The sequence below is a fragment of the Gymnodraco acuticeps genome, unplaced genomic scaffold (genome assembly GCF_902827175.1).
Source record: "Gymnodraco acuticeps unplaced genomic scaffold, fGymAcu1.1, whole genome shotgun sequence".
Taxonomy (NCBI): domain Eukaryota; kingdom Metazoa; phylum Chordata; class Actinopteri; order Perciformes; family Bathydraconidae; genus Gymnodraco; species Gymnodraco acuticeps.
In genome coordinates, this window is record NW_022990335.1 from 1290186 (window position 1) to 1311759 (window position 21574).

At 40.8% G+C, this 21574-nt stretch overlaps 1 protein-coding gene across 1 annotated transcript; it reads left to right on the top strand.

The window, feature by feature from the left end:
• The first annotated feature begins 5392 nt into the window (after positions 1–5392).
• Positions 5393–21540, top strand: ttc38 (tetratricopeptide repeat domain 38). Its single transcript, XM_034223384.1, has 14 exons — positions 5393–5422; positions 5843–5920; positions 6165–6246; positions 10183–10354; positions 11380–11553; positions 13024–13099; positions 13434–13553; positions 13668–13727; positions 13953–13991; positions 18413–18494; positions 18987–19152; positions 20042–20201; positions 20655–20728; positions 21032–21540. Exons 1-14 carry the CDS (start codon positions 5393–5395, stop codon positions 21117–21119), a joined length of 1401 nt encoding a protein of 466 aa, XP_034079275.1. The 3' UTR covers positions 21120–21540.
• The last annotated feature ends 34 nt before the right edge of the window (positions 21541–21574 follow it).

Below are 21574 nucleotides of genomic sequence, written 5' to 3' on the forward strand. Positions count from 1 at the left end.
GGGTCGCGAAAAAAGATTAGTCAAATATGCATAAATAAAAAGAAAGAATGCTAACTAGGTAACATAAGATAAGAATAAACAAGTTTAAATGATTTGTTGTGATCATATTCTAAAGATGTTTGGATTATTGAAAAGTATACAGCTCCCTTTCATCTGAGTGTTGAGAGCTGTATCCATCAATTCATGTTGGGCTCTGTTGTGACAGAGTCATTCTTTTGTAGGGGCTCTGAGGCCCCCCTCTGCCTCCGCGCGTCCTTTTGTGAATGGGTCAGATTAACAGAGGAAGAATTCACAGCAACCATTGGTAAAGTTATAACAAATATGCTGATTTAATGGTAAAAGATACAAATAAAATATCATCACGAAGTAATCCGGCCCTGTCCTCCCGCTGGGGACTCTTACTTACTCGTCTTGGCAGCTGGAGGAAAGAGGGCGAACGCCAGGACTCAACAGGAGATATACAAGAATAAAACAGGAGGGGTTGGGTCAGCTGGTCATCTTTTCAGGTCTTCTTTTACCATTTAAGGTAACACAGACACATTGGGTGTCCTGCACGGACCCTTCATAACATATACAGAGAACGCCCACTAATTTCAGAGATCTGAGCTATCTTCAAATAAGGGCATTCCCCTGCTCACCTTTTACTTTAAATAATAGTTTTACTCATATTTCCAACTCCCTATTACTATTGATACAAAGCAATCAAACACACACATATATTTTAGACATGTATGCTCTAGCTACCCGGCACTCTGTGTCCAGACAAGAATGTGTCCTCTCCCCACATCCCCAGTCTCCTGTCATGCCAACCTGCTCCCCCATTTCACATAAGCAACCTAAACACATCTAAGCCAACCACTCACAAAGTTGTGGCAATTCAATACTCACAACATGAAAGAATCAAACAGAAATAAATCAATAAAAACACAATCAGTATAATTGAGCAGTTATGATACAGCCAGATGGCTACTGCAACACACACACACACATCCTTCTCTGCTGCCTATAGCATATGTCTATATAAGGGTATTTCCTCTCTGTCTCCTTCTCCTGACAGGGAAGTTTTCACTTCTCTCTTTCCCGCTTCTTGTTCATATAAACTGCTACTATTAAATACAAAGTAATTAAGTACACACATGAATATATAAAAACACACTTCTTATATATCAGGGGACATTAAAATGAATATACCAAAAATTACACTGTATTAAACTTCCTGCTATAATATATTAATTTAATTATCTTCAGCTCAATATAGGGCTGCTCGATTATGGCAAAAATCATAATCTCGATTATTTGGGTCAATAATTGATATCACGATTATTAAAAACGATTAACCATTTACTTTGAAAAACATCAATTTATTGAAGAAAATAATTTGAAAAGTATGTTTTTAACAGTTGATTACCCTGAACTTTAAGTATAATTCAACTGAAAAACCTATTTAAAAAAAAAAAAATCGTTTTATTTCGATTATGTTGTTTTCATAATCGTTGCAAGCCAAAATCGTAATTGCGATTAAAATACGATTAATTGAGCAGCCCTAGCTCAAAGTGCACCAGATTGATGCATTTAACTTCAACATTTAAAAAAAATCTTCCTGGGGGTGCATGCCCCCGGACCCAGAGGATGCGATGTCCACCACCAAATAAAGCAGGTTAAAATAATTCAATTGCATACATTTTATTTTAGTAAACACTGAAAACGGGTCCCACAGACCCAAACAGCACTCAAAGGTTAAAGGTAGCATATTATAATGTTAAAATGTGCTAAATATATACACTGCAAAAAAACAAAAAAGAGGAGTAAAAGTAGCTCACGACTTGTTTTATTTTTTGAAAGTAGCTCTCATCCTAAAAAAGGTTGGAGACCCCTGTTATAGAACAATACATTTGACAATTTTAAGCTTGGCCTACCATTTTATTGGAGCGATGAGGAACAGGTGGGGCTTGAAAAGGCCCACCTGTTCAAAGTGGGGAATGACAGAAAAAGTTTGAGAACCACTGACCTAGGGGGAAGTACAGACCTGGGCGGTGGACTTCCATGGACGCCGGACCCGGAAGTGCCCAACAACGAGAAGTCCTCATCATCCTCCTCCCCGGCAAACGGAGCCATCCGCCCCGCTGGAATGGTGAACGTGAATGGCGAACGTGAATGGTAGTGATGGTGAGATGAAGCCTTATGAAGCTTTGAAGCTTTCCAGTCAATTGGTTCGCAAAAGGGTGCATCTCATGAGGCTTCATCATGGGCTTCATTTGAACACAAAGTCAAAGTGTGTAAAACAGGCAGATTGGACATCTCATCAGTGTGCTCTATCTCATACCGAGTTCCCAATGAGTAAAGCCTTAGAATAACTCTAAACAACGAACATTAAATCATATTTTCATGTTAACAATATTGTTTTTATTCCAGTTGAATGATTGTGATTGAAAAGCCTAAGGAGGCTGGTAAACATTGCAAAGAGGGATTTGTATTCCTTAATAATATTCATAAACTTAACCATGTTGTAGCCTGAGAAAGGCTAAACCATATCAAAGAATACATTTATTAACTCCATTATCTCATTTAGCTGTAGCTTTTATAAACAACAAAAAAGACGTATTGTTCAGTCGTTGAACCAGGGACCCTGCGGTCATGAGTCAACTGCTTTCCAGCTGAGCCACAGCACACACTGAATCTCCCTGACAACACTGGACCATATTTATTCATGTTTTTATTCCTACATTTATTTATGCTTGTATCTATTTATACTTATGACATGTTCCGACCTCTATATAAGTGAGGGTCTGAGCTCTCTTAATTCCATCGTGTCACCCAGGGGCGCCGCCAGGGATTTTGGGCCCCATGAAAATATATCACATTGGGCCCCACCACCAGGCACAGGCCACGCCAACCAAGCACAATGCTGTAACCACACCTCCAGAACCCAACCCACTCATTTATGCTTTAAATAACTCTACCTGTACAGGCTTGCATCTATCTTGTAGTCCAATACTAACCGCAGAATATTTACTGACAGTGAGCGGTGAAAATATAACACTTTGCAGACTATTACTTTGCAGAATATTAACAGTACTTAAAGGTTCCTCAAACTTACCTACCCCACCTTTAATGTCGGGAAAACATTACAATTATTATTTACAAATTACACTAGACTACGCTTAGCTAACAGACTAATTTCCACCACTCATGGACCACACCCACCTTTTCTTTTGAAAAACTGGGTGACATATTGTCGCCCTTTAGTCCCTCTCTCCTTTCTTTTCTTTCTTGAAAGCCTGACTTTGTTAGTCGTTGAGACATCGTACACACGTAAGTACTAGCATTCCTCCTCACATGCTCTCACTCTCTGCTAGAAAGTGCCGGTGCCGCACAGCGTTTGGAGGCAGGACCAAACCATTACATGTAAATAGAGAGGGGTGTTCGAGGCTTTGGATAATTAACTTTTGGAAGAAAATAAGTTAAATGAATCGTAAGTTTAGTGAGTACATTATCAATATGACGTCCTATTAATGTTAATTATTGATCATTGATGAAAGGTTACTTAAACATTTTTTCTTAATGTTCTAAAAATGTTTGGGGCCCCTGTCAGTCACGGGCCCTTAGAATCGTCCTAACTTTTCACCCCCTTACGGCGCCCCTGGTGTCACTGGGCCCAGGTACAGGAGGGGTAATATGGTTCTTATTATACATCCATGGCATGGGTAATATGAGCGCTGTGGTTCAACCGGGTTCAACCGATCTGAATCGCTTCCTGAAGCAGTCACGTGGTATCGACAGGCAGCGAGGCTTCGTTTGTCATCGATGACGTCACTGGCCCAAAACGATACAAGCATCGATACAAGCTTCACAAAAAGCTTCGGGGATTACTCGACACACGCTCCAAAGCCTCGGCGCAATACTTAACATCACTAGTGAATGGCACCGCCTCGGCCATATCCTGGTCCCCCAAACACTCTAAGCAGAGGTGGTAGGGATCGGCGCCTGCTATTAAGCCAGGGCACGAAGGACAGGCCCGGCCCGGGTCTCTAGAAGTGGCGACTCCATGAAGGTATGATAACTCTTTCTTCTTCTTTCAAACGTTTACTTTCTCTGCTTCAGTTGTTGCTCGTTCGCTGAAGAGAAAAGAATGACAGTCAGGAGGCGTGGCCGCCTTATATAAGGTGGGCTTGCGCGCATTCAGGGAGGCGTGGCCGCCTTATTTAAGGTGGGCTTGCGCGCATTCAGGTAGGTCCGCCCCAAGGGGCCGGCTACGTTTATAGATATCTCAGTAGGTGAATGCTCGTATAGAATGATTGAGGGTAGTACCCATAGAGTCCAGTAGAGGGTGGAGCCTGTGTAAAAGATAACTAATTCCTTTGTCTTCAGTTGGCTAGATGACTGGAACAGGTCTATGTAATAAATCAAACATACAACTGCAACTCATCCAGAATACTGCCGCCCGAGTCCTCACTAAAACGAAAAGAGTAGAAAATAACACCCCAGGTCTCAGAGCTCTGCACCTGCTCCCAATTTGAACTTGACCACAATACATTACATTACATTACATTACATTACATTGCATTTAGCTGACGCTTTTATCCAAAGCGACTTACAATAAGTACATTCGACCAGGAAGACACAACCTTGAAGAAAACAGAATCATATAAGTATATCAGGTTTCATAGAGCCAAACATTTCAAGTGCTACTCAACTGGCTTTAGGTAATCCAGTCCTTTATTAGTATAAAAGTGCTTCGTTAATCGTTCTTCGACATGTATTGTCTTGTCAGACAATACATGTCTGACAAGCTGCTCTGTGATCATCTGGGACAGGTTTACTCATAGCTCCTAGGGTCAAAACCAAACACGCAGAAACAGTTTTTATGCTAAATAAATAGACTTCCAAAGCATCTGACATCTGCCCCAACCCCGAGTTGTTTTAAATCAAGGCTAAAAACCTTTCTTTTTACAGCTGCTTTTCCAGAGGTGATTTAACTATGTTATAGATTTGTCTATTTTTAACTACCTTTTCTTTTACTTTTATGAATGTATTTTTAATTCCGTGTTGTTGTTGTTGTTGTTGTTGTTGTTGTGTGTGTTCATGATTATGTAAAGCACTTGGACTGCCTTTGTAATGTGTTATAAAATATCATTGATTATACATAACCTTAACATAAGCAATATAGGTCAACATTTGACAAAGGAGACACAGAAGACAACTCTTTTTTTTAGGGAAATGAAAACTAACCTCTTTTAATACTTACATTTATGTTGTACACGTTATTTTCATGCTCTTATTGTGAAAGCAGGTCTAACATGTTCTTTTCCGGTGAGATATCTTTCACATAAATATGACGGTTTAGCTCCAGTTTGTTGTTGAAGTTTGGAGAGATAAGAGACGCTCTTCAAAAATGATGGCTTCAAGCTTCAGGGACTGCAAGGTTAGTATTCGGGCTTCAGAAAGTAGTAGGCCCTACCTACAAAAGTAAGATAAAACATTTCGGCAAAGTATGACACGACTTTCGCTTTTTATGTAGTTTTTGAGGAACGGCTTGTTGGGATCAATACAATTGTTACATAAGGGTTGCAAGAAGACATGACGAAGAAACAGATCATTTGACAGGGGATATCAAACTGTTATTGTCGTTCTAGTTCAGAGCAAATGTTGACAAATGCATATTTAGCTACATTTGTCAATATTAAACTAAAGATAACGTCGGAAATGGGAACTTTTTTACGAGTTATTTATGATGATAACAAAATTAAAGAAAACGTTTATTTAGCGTGCTGAATCAATGCACTGTAGACTTTATTTTGAAGGCTGGCGATGATACAATACTTATTTCTTGTGTCCCTTACAGGCATGGAGTGCAGAGAACCTCCCGATGTCCACCAGCAGTAATGAGGCTTGCAAACTGTATGACGCCCTCCTTACTCAGGTAACACTGACTGCTTATTCTTCCACAAATGACACATGCTGCTAGTATTAAAGGTACACATTGAAGTTGTATTTATTGTTTTTAAAGTGCTAGTAGTTTGCACGTAGTATTATTATATCTTGCAATATTTTATGAATTGGCATACCATTCAACCCACCCCAATGCATGTGAGGAGTTTAAATGAACTCTGACTAACTTGTTTGAAGATTTCTGTCCCCAAAAGTCTCTTTTGTTCCACTTCTAGTATGTCACATATAAGAACGATGAAACCTTGGGAGGATTTGAAGGATGCCTTTCTGCGATCACAGCAGCAGACCCTAACTTTGGTAAATAGACGTGTAACGTGAGATAATATTCACTATTATTTTACTGATACTGCAGCTGCAGAGTTAATAACGTATTAAATGAGACGACAGACAAATCAATGTTAAAAGTTCAGAGTAAGAAAGAAGAGAGCAAAAGGTTTCAGCTCTAAATGTATGCACTGCTAAAAAAGCCTAATTAATAAAATACTTTGACCTTTTATATTTAATAAATAATCATTGACAAAATCCTAACTATAGTTAGATGTACAAATCTGGCCAAGCATACTGAGTAACCATGCACAAAGACCTGTAAAAGGCGAAGACCACTCAGCTTTACAGACGCTTTCAAAACAGACATTTTCATATTATGTAGGCTACTGTATGCACACATACTGTAAAGCACAGGTGTATCTAATAACATCACTAACGACTGCAGTGGAATCACAGGACAATACATGGAAGTAAGGCATCGTTATTGTTATTAATTGCACCAGGGGCCTATACTACGAAGTTGGTTCAACCTAACCTGGATATGTTTGAGTTAGCCGGTTGGCCTAATCCAAAACATACGCGCTCTCGCTAAACTGTACTACGACGCTGGTTATCAAGTGGATCGCTCAAGCCAGCCGTGTCCTATCTAGTTAGGTGCGCGTTCACATGAAAGGGGTGGTATTTGGAGCATTCGACCAATCACAAACATGGAGAAGCGCACTGACAGCGCAGCGTCATACTTCCTGAATGAAAAGTGAACTTTAATACTAGTCAAATATGAAGAAGTTAAACTTTAAACATCCATGTCTTAAACACTTTATCCAGGATAAAAGCCACATAGCTGCACCTGCAAGGTGAATACAGCTGGCAAAAGAAAAAGTGTTTGAATGCGTACATTAACAGGTTTATGATATCACTGCCCCGTCTAAAACACGATCTGACTTTAATTACATTTGTCTCGAGTGTTTCGTCAACTTAATGTGTTGCTTAAAATAATACTTCTGCATACAGTATGTGACACTGAGTGTTGCACGGCCAGATACGGCTCAAGAAGCTGACTCAGATAAGGAGATATATGATACATTATGATGTGATATGAATGATAACGGGACACATCGTCTGCACTCAGTGTACTTATGTTGTGGCAGATATTTAAGTAAGCTTTCTTAACGCTAATGTTATAATAGTCAGATTGCTCTGAAGATGGGAGGTGATCTTCTATTCATTTTCACGTTCACACAGTCGGTGATTTTTGCCGGCCGTCTTTCCTGCAATGGCAGTTTTTCTGTATTTCCTTTCTCCTGTAATATGACTTGATCGCTTTAAACTCCGCACACTGAGCTCTGATTGGTCAGCAGGCGGTGCTTTCACGGAGTTGAGCTCTTAGCCTGCAACCTAACCTGGTCCCGACCAGGTTAGCCGCTAAGCATAAGTTACCATGGAGATCTAGCCTGCAAAAAAGAGAACCAGCTTCGTAGGACCGGAAAGCCGGAGTTTCCCCTGAATTTAGCCGGCTAAGCGAAAATCCTGCTTCGTAGTATACCCCCCTGCACTTTGTCTGCTATGCCTTTCTGATATGATGTAGCCTTGGATATTTAATAATTACACATGCTGTCATTTAATTAGCAAAATCATTGACCTTCAGTACCTGTCTGTCATATTAAACAATTGTGTTTGTTTGTTTATTTACAAATAAACAGTGCACATTGATCAACATTGCTGTAAACGTGCCAGTGTTAGCCAGCAGGCTGATTTTCAACTGTTGTCCTTTTGGCAAGATGTTAAAATAACCAAAACAAAACTAGAGAAATAAAAACATAATTAAAAAAAAATACACACAGCAACAGACAACAACAGTACAACAATAAATAGGAACAGACAAACATGCAAACAGATGAAATACTATCATACTATGATACAGTTAAAAGTGTTCACATTTTTGATTGCTTAAAAGCCAGTTCTTATGATAGTGGTTAAATGTATGATAGGAGGTGTTATTCCTTATCTGTATTGGTATTGTGTTCCAAAGTGTTGATGCCCTCACAGAGAAACACTGTTTACCAAAGGAACTGGACCTAAGTGGGACTACACAGTCCCCTCTTAGACCTTGTGGTTCTGCTGTTTTTCTGCTGTATAAAAGTGCAGAGTGGTGGTGGGGGTGCCTTGCCATTTATAATCTTGAAAACAAGACATGCATCAGTGTGTTTTCAAAAGATGTTCCCAGCTGAGCAGGTTATGTTTGACCAGGATTTTGCAATGGTGGTATAGCTTAGGTTTTCTGTCCAATACTTTGAGAGCTTGTTTGTGAAGCGATAGGATAGGCCTTAATGTTGTGCTATTCACCTGGATCCAGCTGGTCATACAGTATGTTAGGTAGGGAAGCATCATGGCAGCCATATAGAGTTTTGCTACAGGTGTTGTCAAACAGTTCCTTATATATCTACAGTTTGCTAGATTGTATTTAGTTATTTGCATTTCCTTTCTCACTTGTTTTTTGAAGGATAGAGTAGTGTCAAGGATAATGCCTAGATATTTAAATGAATGACCTCCCCAGACACATAGACCTTGGGTTCACGGTGTGATACAGTGTTGGTCTTGATAAAAAACATACAGACTGTCTTCTTAACGTTTAGATATAGCTGTGAGTCAGTAAGCCATTGATGAACATGTACCATTGCATCACTTAGTTTGGCAGCAGCTTGGGTCTTGGTTTTTGCATGGACACAAATGACAGTGTCATCAGCATACATTTGCACCTCACATCCAGTGCACACTGATGGCAAGTCATTTACATAGAGGCTGAATAGAATTGGGCCCAGTGTGTCTTCGGTAGGAGAAGCTGCTGTTTATCTCCATCAAGTGTTTTAGGTGATATGTTCATGCAAATGAGTCAAGCTGTTGTTGTGCGGGTTCAATATGAATTGATGCTCTTGAGAACTTGCAAGCTGCTTTTGACAATTGCTGAAAATACAGGATCAGACCCTTCAAATGTATTGAACATAACAAACAAATTGAGGTTATTAGGTTTAAGATGAATTGCATTGTTTACATGAATCATAGTCTACAGATCTGAATATATTAACAGAATACAGTTGTCTTTAGATAAAAAAACAAAACAACATTTAATAGGACTGCAATGAACAAGGTTATTTTAATAATGAAAACATCTGCCAATTATTTTTTTAGAGGAATTGTTTAGCCCAAAGTCTCTCAGAAAATAGTGACATTATATTCAGTTTAATATCAAAATAAAACAGAGCCAGAAAAATCCCATAATTGAGATGCCGAAAACATATATTCTGTCTGTTTTTCAATCAAATATTAGTTTGATTATTGCTTGAGTATCAAAATAGGATTATTTTGATAAGTAAACTATTCATTGGGAATTTGGACCATTAACTTTGTAGCCACATAACTGTTTGCCATTGTCATTGTTACATAATATGGCTATCAGAGAGAATGCCAAAGGTCCCTCCAGAGGGAGCTTCTCTCCCACACAATCCCCCTCTACAGTACATGAAACGCTCCGAGTGGACTCCTTTGTTCACTTCTGTGATAATGACACCATCATGTAACACTCTCGCTCCTAATGGCTCAATCTCCAACACATTGTACGTAATAGGCTTAAGGGCGGGCCACGTCTAAGCCATTGACCAATCACAACAGGGCCTACCAGCTGACCAATCAGAGCAAACTCGGCTCTGTTCAGTCAGAGGGTGAAAAGAGGTGCTGCAGCACAGGCAGTATGAGAAAAATAAAACACTTTTTGAACATTAAAGCATGGAAACATGTCACAGTAGGGGCACAAAATACAAATATGAACCTGAAAATGAGCATAATAGGGCCTCTTTAAAGGTGTCACTAAAACTATTATAATTTTTACAAGTGTATGTTTTTCTTCACAACACTTAAGTTGCTCTGAGAAAGTCGAAAAGAAAAGACCAGTGTTATCTGTTTTCCCTGTAGTCATGGGCCATGTGATCAGTACGGGGCTGAATCTGGTCTCAACATCCAGCTCGGCCCGCCTGGATGAGAGTCTAGCCAGCGCTGTGAGGCGAACAGTGGAGCTGGCCAACAGCCAGGAGATCTCTCCCAGAGAGAGGCTCCATGTCAAGGCTATGGAGCTCTCTTCACATGGGTAAGATCCAGAGCCAGCTTACCACAGGAAATGTATTCAAAACAGAGAGATGAATAACAATGTGATCAAAGCAGTGGTTACAGAAAAGGGTCTGAAGGTCACGAGTGGTCTTTGAAGTGTAATATGGGATCCCAACATGCATTGCTGTCTGTCACATAGGAGCTTTTAGACACATAGAATTCTTACTAATGCTTCTTCACTTAAAATACAAATCGAAACTATAAATATCTTAAAATCATAATTTAAAAATAAAACATGTATCCTATGCACAGTAGTATCAAAAACAACATTTCTGCAGTGAGCAGTTTTCAGCAGTGTTACTTTTTTTGTTTGAAAAATGAGTTGTATTTTAATCCAATGAAATATTTTAAAACAAATATCTTCAAGCAAGGTTATTGTTTCGAAAAAAATCTCAGCTATTGAGTTGGATTCTCATCCCTTTTATCAAACAAATGTCAATTTAACAATCTGACCAAAAGAGAGACATTTTCCCTGATTTAATGTAACATGTTTTGAAGTAAGGGCTACAATGCAGTCAGTTCATATTAAGTCCAAATAAAGAAGAGATCAGTTTTGTTTGTCATCACGAAGGAAGAAACGGGTTGCCTGTGAAGGAATGAAGTCCCTTCAGACATCAGAGGACCATAAGAATGTTTAATTTTTCCAGCCATTATTCATGCATCTCCAGGTTCCTTTCTTTCTGTCCCCCTGTGATGCAGACGCTTGCTTCAGATCCACAGCACTCATCTTCAATATTATGTGCCAAAGAACCATTTGTACATTTCAGTCACAGTGTATCTAACAAGTACGCCTTATTTCCCAATGGTACGGCGTGATATATTGCAAGGTTGAGTGAAAATTCTGTTTCTCAATATTGTCACAGAGGGTCTTTGTGTTTTTCTATTACCTCTAATTCCCTCCGTCCGGTACAAAGCATATTGACGTCTTCATTATTCTCACGGTACACTCGTTCTTTTGTCCTTCATTGTTCAGTTTTCTTTAACAGTGACTCTTGTTTTTTGTAGTAACTATCCGAAGGCCTGCGAACTATGGGAAGACATTCTGGTCGATCACCCCACTGACATGCTGGCTCTAAAGTTTGTTCAGGATGCTTACTTCTACATGGGGGCCCAGCTCCAGCTCAGGGACTCTGTGGCCCGGGTGCTGCCCTACTGGAAACCTCACATGCCTTTGTTCAGGTACAGGAGACAACACACATTACGAGAAGCATTTAGGATGAGCTTTAATCATATGAAAACTCATTAACCAAATCATATTAGTTTAGATATGTAATGGGAGTGAAGGGGGACTTCAAACACAGGGTCAATTATATACAATAAATAAGACTTTGATGGTTATACGATTAAACCGTACACAGGTGCTTACTTGCATTACAAATACAAATGGGGTAAATAGGCCTCTATAGTCTTTAAGGCACTTTATTATTCTTATCTCTCATATAATCTGACCAGCTGCACACAAGCTCATTATAATCATGTGCAATGTGTTATGCTAAGCATCTTAAAAAGATTGGAGTTTATATTCTATGCAATAACTGGAATATGCGTAAATATAATGAATGTCTTTTTGAATCTTTGATGTGGAATACAGAATGATTAAATAATGCAAATTCTATGGAACAATATTCACATTGTCTGTCTATAAACCTGATACTTCTCACAAAGGTCTAAATAGAACTACATGACATTTTTAAGTCACAATAATAATTTGCATTATGAAAAAGAAAGGTACAAAACTAAATTGATGTGACATTAAAGTAAGCAGTTTTAACAATGATCCTCCGACACTTGTGTTCTCTTTAGTGCAGTGGGGGGGCAGGTTTGCTGGGACTTGTAAGTAAAGTGCTTCTTTGAGAAAATAGAGTGTTTTAAGTAGAGTCTGTTGCACCCTGCAATCATGCATGTCCTTTATGGGGGACCACTTCAGGCGAGTAAATTATTGTTCACTTCCACACCTTTCCTTTTAACAACAGGTGGTCGAAGTAAATGGATGAGTCATACCAAGTAAAACCCAAATGATTACACAAAGTTTAATACAAAAAGCGCAAACAAACAACAATGTACGTAATGGTCACCAAATGAATGTCCCTATCGGTGGATCTTCTATATCCTGTTTTTGTGAGCCGACACTAACTGACAGTACTGTATAGACGCAGCTCATGAGACAAAGACAAGTTTCCTAACCAGCGCTGTTTGTTTTGAGCCGTGTTAGGTGAGCGCACTGCACATGCCATGGTGCTCCAGCTGTTCCTACGAGTCTCCCTCTGCTCGTTCTGACAGAATTCAAAACATCGTTATGCTCCGATGGTGCTACCTTAATGTGATGATTAAATGTATTAAACGACTGTAAAAACCATAGCTTCATACTACAGGTTGATAGTTGGGGTTGCTGAACATAATATATTGTAGCTGTATTTGAGACGTTAAGGAAACATTGGAGTGCACAAAAGTATAGGGATCAATCATTTAGGGAAGGCTTACCCTTCTCTAGCCTTAACTACCCGCCGCCCCTGCCCAAAGGGGTCTGTGTTATTGCTCATGGGTTGGTTACAAAAACAGTCTCTGCTTTTCATCATCCTACCTGAAGAGTAAAAGTTATCTGTCCTGCATTTTTTTTAATGAAAGATTTGTGTGTGTGTGTACCCTCAGCTATCTGAATGGAATGTATTCGTTTGGTCTCATGGAATGTCGCCTCTATGACCAGGCAGAGAAAGTGGCCATGGAGGTGAGATTTTCTTCCCTGTATCAGTTATTTTGAACGTGCTGTTGTCATTGCAGCTGGGTGGTGCAGGCTGTCTGCTTCTGCGCTGGCGGTGTCACTTCAATGCGGCAGCTTATCCAACCCACAGCCGCCCCACTCATGAGCTCAATGCTTAATGCATACAAATTAGTTGTGACATGAAGGTCACTTAAAAAATACATTGAGGAAAATCATAAACCAAAGTAAGATAGTAATGGAAACTTGAGCATTGTAATTTTGCTGAGGACTAAAACAATACCACATTGTGTTCTGCATCTGTACTTCTCTCCTTTACTGACTGTTATCGTGTGTTGTGCAGGGCCTGGCGATGGTTCCAGATGACGCCTGGTCGGTTCACACTGTTGCCCACGTTTACGAGATGACAGCACAGGTGGACAAAGGCTTGAAGTTCATGGAGAGCAGAGAGAAAGACTGGCAGGTACAACTTTTGTCTTTTCCTTAGCGGTGTGTTTTTCTGATTCATTTGATAACTGACATACTGTACAAGGTTGCTGAGTCCACAAATACAAAATATTTCAATGTTGTATTCCAGGTATCTGACGTGCTGGCCAGTCATAACTACTGGCACTGGGCTCTATGCTTCATCGAGAAGGTAAAGAGTATAATGAGTTTCCTCAGTCAAGCGAATAGTTGTCAGGAGTGTTTGTGGAACTTGTATTTATGATATCCTTTCCCCTGGGTAATTTGAAGTCTGGAGTTGATTATATTGCAAGATTAATTTGTGTTTGCATCTGTGCAACACAATCTATCAACACTGCCTATCTTTTAAGTCTGGAGTTATTCAAATTCTTCTTCCTCCCCTCTTCCTCCTCCACAGGGGCAATACGAAGCCGCTCTGCAGATATTCGATTCTCAGGTTGGTCTGTGTTGACAACTTTTCATCATGAAACTTTCATCCTTAGACCCTCACGATGTGAGGGTCTAAGGACAGAGGGTGTCGTATTGTCATACTGATATTTTGTACAAACTGTAAAGTCCACTGAGACAAATGTAACATTTGTGATATTGGGCTATATAAATAAACATTGATTGATTGATTGATTGATTTAATCAGAACCTTAGTAGTATGTCTGAATACATGCACACTTAGCTTTTCAAGAGCCATGCATGTTCCAACACACAGGGAATGCAGACTAAAAGCAATATGTTGTTGTGTTGTTGTGTGTCAAGAAGGCAAGTGTGTGCAGTGCTGGAATTGGGCCGGTACTCACCGGTACGCAGTACCGGCACTTCTGGTTCTGACCCATGGAGTACCGGCACTTCTTGCTCAGTACCGGCATGCTGGCGGTACTCCGGTACTCATGCACCGTGCCAGTACTCAACACTCTCCCGCCGTTCTTATTATACATCCATATATATATATATATATATATATATATATATATATATATATATATATATACAGCCGCCCGGTACTCAGTAGATGCGTCATGAGGTGCCGAACGGACATTCTCATCGCTCTAACCGCTGGAGTTTCACAGCGGCTGTCAGCTGTTTACTCCTGTCATTCAAACAGAACGTGCTGGAGAGGGGGCGGGGCTTATCTTCTCCATGTAAATACTGTGGTGGAAACGACTATGTCAAAATTAACCTATTTGACCGTGATTTAATAGTAATACACGTTTCAAAATAATAATAATAATAATGCCGAAGTAACAACATACTGAAAACTGTTAGTAAAACCATGTTTTAATGCTTTACAATTTACATACCTAGATGCACGTGTGTTGTGTTTATGCAGTGCAACTCCCACCCAGTGGGTGGCTATGTAGAGTGATAGAACAGAGCAGGCACGCCCCCGAAAGAAGGAAAGCAAGTCACGTCACAAATTAGCATTTCTAAAATGTTAGCGTGGATTAATAAAAGTGCAAAAAGACAGCGGTTGTCGCCGGAAGAAACTTCAAATACAGAGAATGCTGTGCCTGTGTTGGAAATTGTGTCTGATGGGGAGCTTTCTTTGGTTGATCCTCCTGCTCCAAGTTCTAGTGCATTAGCATTAGCACTAGCTCCGCCGCCTCCTCCAGAGCCTCTAAAGTTAGCTGCTGCTGGCTCAACTGCCACCACCAACACCGGGCAAAGCGATGCACCTGACTGCTGGACAACGGAGCAGGTGCAATATTTTTGCAAGACCAATGCATGGCTCCTTCTTAAAGATAAGAAGCTAGGATGTCGGATATGCAGAGATGTCAAATCTTTGGGAATACACACTGGACAAGGACTGAAACTGTCAACTGAATGGGGTGAGTGTGCAGTGTCTCATTTCGGTGTTGACAAGGGCAAACAACAAGCTAGCCTGAGAAAAAAAAATCAAAGAACATAAAGAATCACAAGCCCATGTAAAAGCTGCTGACATCCTTACATCTGCTTCACGTGAAACTATTCAACATCAAGTGCAGTCTATGCATAAATCTGAATTAGACACCACTATCAGAGTTTTTCGAACGGCATATAAAATTGGCAAACATAGCCGGCCATTCACAGACATGCCAATTGATTTGAATGTACAGAAACTGAATGGGCTGAACGTGGGCAGGGTTTTGCACTCCAATAAAACCTGTGGCGAAATCATCGACCACATAGCTCATGAGCTGAAGAAAAAAATGGCAAAAGACATTACAGAAAACCAAAGAAAACTCTGTGTTTTGGTCGATGAATCTACCACTATTAGTGGTAAAACGGTGCTTGTTGTGTGTCTACGCTCAGCATTAGCTGATGCTGAGCCCGAAACGTTTTTTTTGGGAGCTGATCGAGTTGGATGGAACAACGGCTGATGACATCACAAAGGCGTTAATGGAGTGTCTTGGAAGAGATTTTAACGAGGACTTTTTAGGTCAGTGTTTCGTTTCTTTTGCATGTGATGGGGCTTCAGTCATGCTAGGGAAGAGAACAGGCGTTGCTACCCAGTTGTGTAGTAAATTCCCAAGCCTGTTTGTGTGGCACTGCTCCAATCATCGTCTAGAGCTGGCAGTTGGGGATGTGGTCAAAGAGGTCTCAGGGCTCAATCATTTCCAGATCTTTTTTGACAAACTCTATTCCTTGTTCCATGCCTCCCCCAAAAATCAGAGGCAGTTAGCGCAGTGTGCGCAAGCAGTCGGACAGCGTCTCCTGGTGATAGGGCGTGTTTTGTCCATCCGCTGGGTGGCTTCAAGTGAAAGGAGCGTCAGAGCAGTCTGGGAAAACTACCGAGTGCTTCATGATCACTTCACAAATGCTGCAAACGACACGAGCAGGGATTCCAGAGACAGAGCAAAGTACAAGGGCCTGGATGATGTGCTCACATCTGCAACGTTTGTCAGCAATCTGGGACTGATGTACGATGCGCTCACAGAGCTCAGCGACCTCTCTCGGCAACTCCAAAAAAGAGAGATGACACTGCCTACAGCAGATAGGCTCTTAACTCGAGAAATACGAGTTTTTGAATCCATGGTCACCATGCCTGGCCCACACATGACTACAGTTCATACAGCTCTAGCTGAGAAGTCCTTCAAGGGTGTTGCCCTGCGTGAGAATGGCAGGCTTGTACAGATTCATGCAGGTCAGTTTTTCCGCAGTATGGTAGAGAATCTGAGACACAGAATGACTTCCACAACCTCCTCTCATGTCAGCACAAGAGAAATCCCATTACATGGCCGGGAGGCCCGGGACAATCAGCTAATCCAGGACATGAAAGTTATCCATCCTGGAAGTTGGCCTGAAGAGGAGTTAGACGTACAGTATGGGGACGTAGAGGTGCTACGTTTGTGCGAAGTGCTGAAAGTGGACAGAAGAGAGACTGTTCAGGGCTTTCGCGAATACAAGGAAACCAGGGCATCCCGTACACCTGCTGCCATGGAGCCTCTACTGAAAGCAGTCCGAACCATCGCTGTCTCCACTAGTGAGTGTGAGCGGGCATTCAGCTGCATGAACGATATCCTTACTGCAAAAAGGAATGCTCTCTCTGTCAGCCGACTGTCCAGCCTGGTTTTCATTAAATGTAATGGACCATCACTAGGACAGTTCAATCCGGAACAGTATGTGAGGTCCTGGCTGGCAAAGGGAAGGAGAAGTGCTGATGAAAGAGCCTGTCCAGCTCCAGCCCCTGATACTGATGTCCCCAAGGCCTTCTGGAGCCTTTTCTAACAATGTGAAGTATATTGCAAAGCAGCTCACCCAGTGAGAAGACTTTTGGCATAATGTGCCGATTTGTACAGATCCTGGAGATAGAAGGACTTCAGACCAACCAGGGAGTTATCTGATCAGCTTGGTGTTCAATGTAACTCTTTACCATGGTTCAGACTTTGTTACTTGCAGTTACAGTTTCTCATTTTAGATTGTGCAAATTTTGCATTTGTTTTTACATGTTCTTTGTTCATGCTCTTTATCATTTTTCTGAGTTGGAAAGTTAGATTGCATCATAGTTTACTATATACATATTTGTATTCTTCAGTGGTGAAGTATATTGCAAAGCAGCTCAGCCATGTGAGAAGACTTTTGGCACTTTTTCGTTTTTCGTTTTCTGAGTTGGAAAGTTAGATTGCATTCAAAATGTACAGAAATACTTAATTTTGTTAAAGCTTTTTATAAAAAATGCTTCTGACCAGAGCTTTGTTTCCTTGTCATTAATGTTGAACACCACCAGAGGGGCTCTCACCTGAAAGGTCTCTGCTTCATGTGTCTTCAGCAGAAGATCTAGACTTTGATTGCTATATTTTCAGTTAATATTGACCTTACTGAGCTTTAGCCATATCCGCTGCCTATCATAAAAAATGTTAAGAACAGTGAACCTTTCTAAAATATACAGTAGTAAAGAGACAAACCCACCAGCATTATAGTAGCCAAATTCTTGTTTGTGGGCTGTATATATAAAATTGACTTGAAAAAGTTGCTGATTTTAGAGTACTGGCACCTTTTTCATTCCAATTCAAGCACTGAGTGTGTGCAAATTGAAGTCAAATCCATGTGAAAATGCACTTCAGTGTCAACTGCCAAAGCTGATTTTATTTTTTCATTCGCTCTAAAAATAGGAAAGACAGTTTTTAAGTAAAGCCATTACTGTCCTGGCCTGTACCTTTACAATAATATGTCTTAATGTTACTTGCCACTGCCATACGTTTCAACACATCTGCCCTTGCTACATCATTTGCTGAATGTAATGAATGTTTCACCACATGTATCAGAGGAATCGAGCAAGTCCTGAACATGTTTGTTTAAAATGGTGTTCCTTGTGTGGAGGCAGTTCCATGTTACATCTGTCAGTGTTCAAGCTGTGCTGCATAGTGAAGGTTTTTCCTGTATTAGGTATTCAGACGTTGTAAAGCCACAGGATCCATGTTGGAAGCTGTCGATGCCTCTTCCATGCTCTACAGACTGGAACTGGAGGGTAAGATACGGGCTGATATGGGAATGTACAAGGTATAACTGGCAATGTTATCAATGTCTGCAATATGGAAATTGCAAAGGGTGTTTTAATCTTTTATTCATCCATCACTGGACACCACATAAACTGTAGATGCCTGTCATTTCTTCAAGATTACAACGATTAATCTTTTGAGGTTGATGCAACATTTTTAATGTGTTGCTAATTGGCTTAAGGGCCACGGAAAACGTCTATTTGGAGATCATTTAAGACAGTGTGGTTTTAAGTGAAACTGCTAATGAGGTGAGATTATCTCCCTTATCATACCTCATTAATCTGAAACTAAAGGGACTGTGTTTGAATCAGCTGTAATTAGCCAAACCTCGGACCATATTCCACTTTTTTCTCTTTTGATTTCAAATACAGACAAAATTACCTGCTGACATTTGAAAAACATTTATTTTATTGTGACCTTTGTGCAGCTTTGAAGCCATATTTGTGTGTTTGTTGGGTCAGGTGTATGCGTGAAGGATCGCTGGCGAGAGCTGTTCCAGATAACGCAGCCTCACACTGATGATCACGTGACCCTGTTTAACGACGCCCACGTCTTCATGGCGTCGCTGGGAGCTAAAGAGAGCCGAAGTTCTCAGCGCCTGCTGGAGGGCCTCCAGGAATTGTCTAAGTAAGTTCCGCACCATTTCTCTTGTTCACTGCACACCTCAGCACTCTAACCGCCTTACATAAAAGCCACACAGACCTTATGTAAAGAGGAGACAGAAACGAGGCTGGGCGTAGGATGGCGAGATAGTGAGCTGACGCAGCGAGAGAAAACTCAGAGCTCTCTCCTCACAGAGACCGAGGTCTTCCCTCAGCAGCAGATGGACCAGCTGCTGCTGACTCTGGAGCTTTGTGGTCACAATGTTGCCTGGCGTCCAAACCACAGACATCTTGTGCCCTCCATTTGGCTCTGTGTGCAACCCGAAGAAGCTGTCACTTAAATCCAGTTGTTTTAAATTGTCATGTTTTTCAGTGTTATGTAATATAATGCAAGTCACAAGAGTCTGGGAAGGATGCACTTTCTGGGGGAAAGCAGCTCTTAACATTTTATTTCAAAGTAAGAAATGTTTTCTCCTCAACCCAGCTCAGCTGTGAATAATCAGGCAAGCCGTGAAGACATGTTTAAGTTTGCATTTATTTAATTCCATCACTCTTCTATACACCGTGTCACTCTTATTACCTTGGTGTGGAAGGATTGCACAGCTTTACATAATCCATATTTTGCCATAATGTCATTGCACATGCTTCCTCTAACAGTCAGAGGCAGTGAGTAAGCATTAGCTCATCCACGAAAACCCAACCACAGTGTGGAACGTTCTGCCTTACAGGGAAGTAAGTCCTGCTCAGACGTTCACAGTTTTTCAGTTCAGTAGATTAATGCTCTAATAGTCTTTTAAAAAAACAACCTGGAGCTTCTCCTGTAGGTTTCGTTGATGTTACTGCCCTATATTAACCTTCCAGCTATACTATGAAATATGTTTTCTCTAGTTATTAACCTCTCTTTTCCTTCACAGAGAGCCAGGGGTCAATCTGCAACATCAGATGGGACGGACAATCGGTGTACCCATGTGTCAGGCCATGATGGAGTACGACCGGGGCAACTACAATCGCACCGTGGACCTTCTGTTGCCGATACGCTACCGCCTGGTCAATATGGGTGGCAGCGATGCACAGGTAAGGTCCCACAGGAAGGGGTTAATATAGTAAGCTCAAGGCAAATAAGAATAAACCAAAACCAAACAGTTATTCTTTTTGAAAAGTGTACAGCCTTGACACTTTCTTTGTTTTTTCTTTGGATATTATCGATCATACTGTATTGTGTTTTCTTGAGGTAATCCCTGTTATTGTGCAATAGGCCAGAAGTGAAGAACACTCTGCAAAAGAGCCGTTCAGTCCACGAACACACCACACAGTGTGAGGATGTACCGCAATGTATGAATAATGAATCTGTGATGGATGCTGATGGACTTAGTGGATTTCATGTTCTTTGTGTTCAGAAAAGCATTCCCATAGGTGCCACAGCGTACATACACAGTATAGCACAAAAGGGTACAAAGACTATATGTACAGGGCTGAAGAAGGGTAGTGTTACTGTTTACTAATGGGTTTCTCAACTGTTGTTCACAGAGGGATGTCTTCAATCAACTGCTTATTCATGCAGCCATGAAATCGGAGGATAAGCACCATCAGAAGCTTGGAAGGTAATGCACAACAGGGACTTGATGCTTTCATATGAAGGTCTGCTGAGAGATCATAGGAGACGAGAAGGGACTTTTGAAGCATTGGATTTCATCATGATACAGCAGAGTATCTGTAGAGGCCGCCGTCCACTCCACTTTTCTTTAGTTGCTTTCTATCAACGTCCATACAAACCGTATGCTCTCTTTATGTAACCATCAGCCGCTGTCTGTACACCATGTTATACTTTCATTATTGATCAGGTCAGCTTCCAGCTTGTCTCTGAAAATCTGTGTTTATGTCTTTGTGCTGTTCTCTTTCTGCAGAGGTCTTCTGGTGGAGCGCGACGCCATGAGGCCAAACTCCCCAATGACGGATCGTCTGATGCAGAGAGCTCTGGCCCTTCACATCTAGACGGATCAAGATGCGCATGGCAGTTCCCAACATGCACAACACATAAAGCAACATATTAATCTGATCTCCACTGCTTGGCTTAAAGAAACTCATCTAACAGTAGAAACCTGGCAATGTAGTCAACATATCTGCAATATTTTAAGTGGAATACTTTTAGACTTTTTTTAGATCGTGATTAAGCTTTATAACACATTTGTCAAGTTTACGAGCTTATATAAAACAAAGTTGCTAATTTGCATGATCAATAGCCTTATATCCCCTGAGATGATTATGTTATGTCTCTAATCAATACTGATCTGTTTAACTAACCTTGTTTTATATTTTATAAGCATCACATTTACAAGTTATTCAGATCATCATGTCAAAGTCAATATGAAAAAGCATCTTCAAAACCTATAAATATACACTCATTTGCACTCTGCTTGTGATGACTACTTGTGCACCCCACTCTTAGG

What these genes read in the sequence shown, in the direction of transcription:
- ttc38 (XM_034223384.1), top strand. Translation starts at nt 5,393, where the DNA reads ATGATGGCTTCAAGCTTCAGGGACTGCAAG. An exon ending in CTCTATGCTTCATCGAGAAG is followed by an intron (nt 13,728 to 13,952) that starts GTAAAGAGTATA and finishes CCTCCTCCACAG; the next exon opens with GGGCAATACGAAGCCGCTCT. An exon ending in TGCAGATATTCGATTCTCAG is followed by an intron (nt 13,992 to 18,412) that starts GTTGGTCTGTGT and finishes TTCCTGTATTAG; the next exon opens with GTATTCAGACGTTGTAAAGC.